This window comes from Mytilus trossulus, chromosome 3, assembly GCF_036588685.1.
Source record: "Mytilus trossulus isolate FHL-02 chromosome 3, PNRI_Mtr1.1.1.hap1, whole genome shotgun sequence".
Taxonomy (NCBI): Eukaryota; Metazoa; Mollusca; class Bivalvia; order Mytilida; family Mytilidae; genus Mytilus; species Mytilus trossulus.
Window position 1 is genome coordinate 90,473,085 of NC_086375.1, and position 7,962 is coordinate 90,481,046.

General features: G+C 38.1%; 1 protein-coding gene across 1 annotated transcript; it reads right to left on the reverse strand.

Annotated features, from left to right (window-relative positions):
- Positions 1-3,911: 3,911 nt before the first annotated feature.
- On the reverse strand, positions 3,912-7,772 carry LOC134711140 (uncharacterized). Its single transcript, XM_063571583.1, has 7 exons — positions 7,709-7,772; positions 6,758-7,000; positions 6,249-6,599; positions 5,314-5,610; positions 4,992-5,261; positions 4,269-4,646; positions 3,912-4,216 (listed from the first exon to the last, which is right to left on the reverse strand). The coding sequence occupies exons 1-7, from the start codon at positions 7,770-7,772 to the stop codon at positions 3,912-3,914; spliced, it is 1,908 nt and encodes a 635-aa protein (XP_063427653.1).
- Positions 7,773-7,962: the final 190 nt, after the last annotated feature.

The following is a 7,962-nucleotide window of genomic DNA, read 5'->3' on the forward strand; positions in this document are numbered from 1 at the left end:
TACCTGTATTTGATTGAGTAAGCCATATTAATTAATATTTTAAAGATTGTCTTTCTATATTGTAACTTTACACCACTGTTTTAGGTTAGGGTGAAGGTTGGCACCTGTTAAAACATTCAAGCCCACTGCATTTGTTTGCACCGGTCCTAAGTCGTGAAGCTGTTCAGTGAATGTGGTTTGTTTATGTGGTTCATAAGTGTTTCTAGTTTTTAATTTTTCATATACCTTAGACTGTTGGTTTTCTTGTTTGAAAAGTTTTACACATGTCATTTTGGGGGCTCTTTATAGCTTGCTGTTTGGTTTGAGCCAAGGCTCTGTGTTGAAGGCAGTACTTTGACCTTTAATGGTTTACTTTTTTACAAATTGTCACTTGGATGGAGAGATGTCTCATTGGCTCTCATTCCAAATCTTCTTATAACTATAGTCTGTGTAAACTTAACCTTAATCACTGACCCATGATATGAAGTCAAGGTCTAGTGAACCCTATCTGATGAACATATAGATCTTCCAAGTTAGCAATAATATACCAGATATAGTTATCCTATTGATCATAGTGAGAAATTCATGACAAACAAAAATTGTGAAAATGAGGTCATGGATAAACGACATATAACGGACAGAAAGATCATAACATTAGGCATCTGTATACAAGATATAAAGCATCTAGGTCTTTTGAAATATAAAGCTTTTAACAATGGTTGATGCCATCTCTGCCAGATTGAAATTCCTATGTATTGCATTCTACAATTTTCATCCCAGGTGGGACAATCAAAAATACATGCCAAATCAGAAACTTATACTAAGATTTACAACAATAGTTGACCTTTTGTTCACTACAGTATTTGAATTCATCTTTCTCATCGTTATGTTCCTCAAATCCATTCCTACTGTGTCTATATGTCCCTTATCTTTGTCCATGTCTATATGTCCCTTATCTTTGCCCATGTCTATCTGTCACTTACCTTTGCCTGTGTCTGTGTCCCTTAACTTTGCCTGTGTCTGTGTTCCTTAACTTTGCCTGTGTCTGTGTCCCTTAACTTTACCTGTGTTTGTCTGTCCCTTATCTTTGCCTGTGTCTATATGTCCCTTATATTTACCTGTGTCTGTCTGTCCCTTATCTTTGCCCATGTCTATCTGTCCCTTATCTTTGCCTGTCTATATGTCCCTTATATTTGCCTGTCTAAATGTCCCTTATATTTGCCTGTCTAAATGTCCCTTATATTTGCCTGTCTAAATGTCCCTTATATTTGCCTGTCTAAATGTCCCTTAAATTTGCCTGTGTCTATATGTCCCTAATATTTGCCTGTCTAAATGTCCCTTATATTTGCCTGTCTAAATGTCCCTTATATTTGCCTGTCTAAATGTCCCTTATATTTGCCTGTGTCTGTCTGTCCCTTATATTTGCCTGTGTCTATATGTCCCTTATATTTGCCTGTCTAAATGTCCCTCATCTTTACCTGTGTCTGTCTGTCCCTTATATTTGCCTGTGTCTATATGTCCCTTATCTTTGCCTGTTTCTATATGTCCCTAATCTTTGCCTGTGTCTATATGTCCCTTATCTTTGCCTGTGTCTAAATGTCCCTTATCTTTGCCTGTGTTTATATGTCCCTTATCTTTGACTGTGTCTATATGTCCCTTATATTTGCCTGTCTAAATGTCCCTTAAATTTGCCTGTGTCTATATGTCCCTAATATTTGCCTGTCTAAATGTCCCTTATATTTGCCTGTCTAAATGTCCCTTATATTTGCCTGTCTAAATGTCCCTTATATTTGCCTGTGTCTGTCTGTCCCTTATATTTGCCTGTGTCTATATGTCCCTTATATTTGCCTGTCTAAATGTCCCTCATCTTTACCTGTGTCTGTCTGTCCCTTATATTTGCCTGTGTCTATATGTCCCTTATCTTTGCCTGTTTCTATATGTCCCTTATCTTTGCCTGTTTCTATATGTCCCTAATCTTTGCCTGTGTCTATATGTTCCTGATCTATGCCTGTGTCTATATGTCCCTTATCTTTGCCTGTTTCTATATGTCCCTTATATTTGCCTGTGTCTATATGTTCCTGATCTATGCCTGTGTCTATATGTCCCTTATCTTTGCCTGTTTCTATATGTCCCTAATCTTTGACTGTGTCTATATGTCCCTTATCTTTGCCTGTGTCTAAATGTCCCTTATCTTTGCCTGTTTCTATATGTCCCTTATCTTTGACTGTGTCTATATGTCCCTTATCGTTGCCTGTGTCTATATGTCCCTTATCTTTGCCTGTTTCTATATGTCCCTAATCTTTGCCTGTGTCTATATGTCCCTTATCTTTGCCTGTGTCTAAATGTCCCTTATCTTTGCCTGTGTTTATATGTCCCTTATCTTTGCCTGTTTCTATATGTCCCTTATCTTTGACTGTGTCTATATGTCCCTTATCGTTGCCTGTGTCTATATGTTCCTGATCTATGCCTGTGTCTATATGTCCCTTATCTTTGCCTGTTTCTATATGTCCCTAATCTTTGACTGTGTCTATATGTCCCTTATCTTTGCCTGTGTCTAAATGTCCCTTATCTTTGCCTGTGTTTATATGTCCCTTATATTTGCCTGTCTAAATGTCCCTTATCTTTGCCTGTGTATATATGTCCCTTATCTTTGCCTGTGTCTATATGTCCCTTATAAAATTGAGAATGGAAATGGGGAATGTGTCAAAGAGACAACAACCCGACCAAATAAAAAACAACAGCAGAAGGTCACCAACAGGTCTTCAATGTAGCGAGAAATTCCCACACCTGGAGGCGTCCTTCAGCTGGCCCCTAAACAAATATATACTAGTTCAGTGATAATGAACGCCATACTAATTTCCAAATTGTACACAAGAAACTTATATAAAAATAATACAAGACTAACAAAGGCCAGAGGCTCCTGACTTGGGACAGGCGCAAAAATTGGGCGGGGTTAACAAGTTTGTGAGATCTAAACCCTCCCCCTATACCTCTAACCAATGTAGAAAAATAAACGCATAACAATACGCACATTAAAATTCAGTTCAAGAGAAGTCCGAATCTGATGTTAGAAGATGTAACTAAAGAAAATAAACAAAATGACAATAATACATAAATAACAACAGACTACTAGCAGTTAACTGACATGCCAGCTCCAGACTTCAATTAAACTGACTGAAAGATTATGATTTCATCATATGAACATCAGGCACAATCCTTCCCTTTAGGGGTTTAGTATCATACCATCATAACATATATGAGAAGAACATAACCCGTGTCATGCCAACAACTGTTTTTAGAATAAATGTCTTTAGTTCCGACGCAAAGACCTTATCAGTGACTCAATATTAACGCCAAAATATGCAATCTTTAATGACTTGACAACAGTATCGTAATTATATCTTATATTTGCCTGGGTCTATATGTCCCTTATATTTGCCTGTCTAAATGTCCCTTATATTTGCCTGTGTCTATATGTCCCTTATCTTTGCCTGTTTCTATATGTCCCTAATCTTTGCCTGTGTCTATATGTCCCTTATATTTGCCTGTCTAAATGTCCCTTATATTTGCCTGTGTCTATATGTCCCTTATATTTGCCTGTCTAAATGTCCCTTATATTTGCCTGTGTCTATATGTCCCTTATCTTTGCCTGTTTCTATATGTCCCTAATCTTTGCCTGTGTCTATATGTCCCTTATATTTGCCTGTCTAAATGTCCCTTATATTTGCCTGTGTCTATATGTCCCTTATATTTACCTGTCTAAATGTCCCTTATATTTGCCTGTGTCTATATGTCCCTTATCTTTGCCTGTTTCTATATGTCCCTAATCTTTGACTGTGTCTATATGTGCCTTATCTTTGCCTGTGTCTATATGTTCCTGATCTATGCCTGTGTCTATATGTCCCTTATCTTTGCCTGTGTCTATATGTCCCTTATCTTTGCCTGTCTAAATGTCCCTTATCTTTGCCTGTGTCTATATGTCCCTTATCTTTGCCTGTTTCTATATGTCCCTTATATTTGCCTGTGTCTATATGTCCCTCATCTTTGACTGTGTCTATATGTCCCTTATCTTTGACTGTGTCTATATGTCCCTTATCTTTGCCTGTGTCTATATGTCCCTTATCTTTGACTGTGTCTATATGTCCCTTATCTTTGCCTGTGTCTATATGTCCCTCATCTTTGCCTGTGTCTATATGTCCCTTATCTTTGCCTGTGTCTATATGTCCCTTATCTTTGCCTGTCTAAATGTCCCTTATCTTTGCCTGTTTCTATATGTCCCTTATATTTGCCTGTGTCTATATGTCCCTCATCTTTGACTGTGTCTATATGTCCCTCATCTTTGACTGTGTCTATATGTCCCTCATCTTTGACTGTGTCTATATGTCCCTTATATTTGCCTGTGTCTATATGTCCCTCATCTTTGACTGTGTCTAAATGTCCCTCATCTTTGACTGTGTCTATATGTCCCTCATCTTTGACTGTGTCTATATGTCCCTCATCTTTGACTGTGTCTATATGTCCCTTATATTTGCCTGTGTCTATATGTCCCTCATCTTTGACTGTGTCTAAATGTCCCTCATCTTTGACTGTGTCTATATGTCCCTCATCTTTGACTGTGTCTATATGTCCCTTATATTTGCCTGTGTCTATATGTCCCTTATCTTTGCCTGTCTAAATGTCCCTTACATTTGCCCGTGTCTATATGTCCCTTATCTTTGCCTGTGTCTATATGTCCTTCATCTTTGACTGTGTCTATATGTCCCTCATCTTTGACTGTGTCTATATGTCCCTTATATTTGCCTGTGTCTATATGTCCCTTATCTTTGCCTGTCTAAATGTCCCTTATCGTTGCCTGTGTCTATATGTTCCTGATCTATGCCTGTGTCTATATGTCCCTTATCTTTGCCTGTGTCTATATGTTCCTGATCTATGCCTGTGTCTATATGTCCCTTATCTTTGCCTGTGTCTATATGTCCCTTATCTTTGCCTGTCTAAATGTCCCTTATCTTTGCCTGTGTCTATATGTCCCTTATCTTTGCCTGTTTCTATATGTCCCTTATATTTGCCTGTGTCTATATGTCCCTCATCTTTGACTGTGTCTATATGTCCCTTATCTTTGACTGTGTCTATATGTCCCTTATCTTTGCCTGTGTCTATATGTCCCTTATCTTTGACTGTGTCTATATGTCCCTTATCTTTGCCTGTGTCTATATGTCCCTCATCTTTGCCTGTGTCTATATGTCCCTTATCTTTGCCTGTGTCTATATGTCCCTTATCTTTGCCTGTCTAAATGTCCCTTATCTTTGCCTGTTTCTATATGTCCCTTATATTTGCCTGTGTCTATATGTCCCTCATCTTTGACTGTGTCTATATGTCCCTCATCTTTGACTGTGTCTATATGTCCCTCATCTTTGACTGTGTCTATATGTCCCTTATATTTGCCTGTGTCTATATGTCCCTCATCTTTGACTGTGTCTAAATGTCCCTCATCTTTGACTGTGTCTATATGTCCCTCATCTTTGACTGTGTCTATATGTCCCTCATCTTTGACTGTGTCTATATGTCCCTTATATTTGCCTGTGTCTATATGTCCCTTATCTTTGACTGTGTCTATATGTCCCTTATCTTTGCCTGTCTAAATGTCCCTAATATTTGCCTGTGTCTATATGTCCCTTATATTTACCTGTCTAAATGTCCCTTATATTTGCCTGTGTCTATATGTCCCTTATCTATGCCTGTGTCTATATGTCCCTTATATTTGCCTGTGTCTATATGTCCCTTATATTTGCCTGTGTCTATATGTCCCTCATCTTTGACTGTGTCTAAATGTCCCTCATCTTTGACTGTGTCTATATGTTCCTGATCTATGCCTGTGTCTATATGTCCCTTATCTTTGCCTGTCTAAATGTCCCTTATCTTTGCCTGTTTCTATATGTCCCTTATATTTGCCTGTGTCTATATGTCCCTCATCTTTGACTGTGTCTATATGTCCCTCATCTTTGACTGTGTCTATATGTCCCTCATCTTTGACTGTGTCTATATGTCCCTTATATTTGCCTGTGTCTATATGTCCCTCATCTTTGCCTGTCTAAATGTCCCTTATCTTTGCCTGTTTCTATATGTCCCTTATATTTGCCTGTGTCTATATGTCCCTCATCTTTGCCTGTGTCTATATGTCCCTTATCTTTGCCTGTGTCTATATGTCCCTTATCTTTGCCTGTCTAAATGTCCCTTATCTTTGCCTGTTTCTATATGTCCCTTATATTTGCCTGTGTCTATATGTCCCTCATCTTTGACTGTGTCTATATGTCCCTCATCTTTGACTGTGTCTATATGTCCCTCATCTTTGACTGTGTCTATATGTCCCTTATATTTGCCTGTGTCTATATGTCCCTCATCTTTGACTGTGTCTAAATGTCCCTCATCTTTGACTGTGTCTATATGTCCCTTATCTTTGCCTGTTTCTATATGTCCCTTATATTTGCCTGTGTCTATATGTCCCTCATCTTTGACTGTGTCTATATGTCCCTTATCTTTGCCTGTGTCTATATGTCCCTTATATTTGCCTGTGTCTATATGTCCCTTATCTTTGACTGTGTCTATATGTCCCTTATCTTTGCCTGTCTAAATGTCCCTAATATTTGCCTGTGTCTATATGTCCCTTATATTTACCTGTCTAAATGTCCCTTATATTTGCCTGTGTCTATATGTCCCTTATATTTGCCTGTGTCTATATGTCCCTTATATTTGCCTGTGTCTATATGTCCCTTATATTTGCCTGTGTCTATATGTCCCTCATCTTTGACTGTGTCTAAATGTCCCTCATCTTTGACTGTGTCTATATGTTCCTGATCTATGCCTGTGTCTATATGTCCCTTATCTTTGCCCGTGTCTATATGTCCCTTATCTTTGCCTGTGTCTATATGTCCCTCATCTTTGACTGTGTCTATATGTCCCTCATCTTTGACTGTGTCTATATGTCCCTTATATTTGCCTGTGTCTATATGTCCCTTATCTTTGCCTGTCTAAATGTCCCTTATCGTTGCCTGTGTCTATATGTTCCTGATCTATGCCTGTGTCTATATGTCCCTTATCTTTGCCTGTGTCTATATGTCCCTAATCTTTGACTGTGTCTATATGTCCCTTATCTTTGCCTGTGTCTATATGTCCCTTATCTTTGCCTGTGTCTATATGTCCCTTATCTTTGACTGTGTCTATATGTCCCTAATCTTTGCCTGTGTCTATATGTCCCTTATCTTTGCCTGTGTCTATATGTCCCTTATCTTTGCCTGTGTCTATATGTCCCTTATCTTTGCCTGTGTCTATATGTCCCTTATCTTTGCCTGTGTCTATATGTCCCTTATCTTTGCCTGTGTCTATATGTCCCTAATCTTTGCCTGTGTCTATATGTCCCTTATATTTGCCTGTGTCTATATGTCCCTTATCTTTGCCTGTGTCTATATGTCCCTTATCTTTGACTGTGTCTATATGTCCCTAATCTTTGCCTGTGTCTATATGTCCCTTATCTTTGCCTGTGTCTATATGTCCCTAATCTTTGCCTGTGTCTATATGTCCCTAATCTTTGACTGTGTCTATATGTCCCTTATCTTTCCTTGTCTTACAAAGATCAACAAGAATGTGTCCAAAGTACACGGACTTCAACTTCATCAAAAACTACCTTGACCAAAAACTTTAACCTGAAGCGGGATGGACGAAGGAATGGACCCACAGACTAGAAAACATAATGCTCCTCCGTAGGTATAATAAAAATTAAATGTTGGTCCAGATGACATTCATTATTTTTTAAGCTGAGTTTGACTTAAGGTGGCTCGTGGGTACAAAAATTTTAGCAAAAAATTAAACCTTTATTTTTTCATTACAAATTTTATTTATTACACTGTTAGTTGTTACTTTATGATATGGTACTAAAAGCAACCCCAAAAAATGATTTGGTTTGGCCCCAGATGACTTTAAAAATTGAAA

What these genes read in the sequence shown, in the direction of transcription:
- LOC134711140 (XM_063571583.1), bottom strand. Translation starts at nt 7,772, where the DNA reads ATGTCATCTGGACCAACATTTAATTTTTATTATACCTACGGAGGAGCA. An exon ending in TGAGGGACATATAGACACAG is followed by an intron (nt 6,600 to 6,757) that starts GCAAATATAAGG and finishes ACATTTAGACAG; the next exon opens with GCAAAGATAAGGGACATATA. An exon ending in TGAGGGACATATAGACACAG is followed by an intron (nt 5,611 to 6,248) that starts GCAAATATAAGG and finishes ACATTTAGACAG; the next exon opens with GCAAAGATAAGGGACATATA.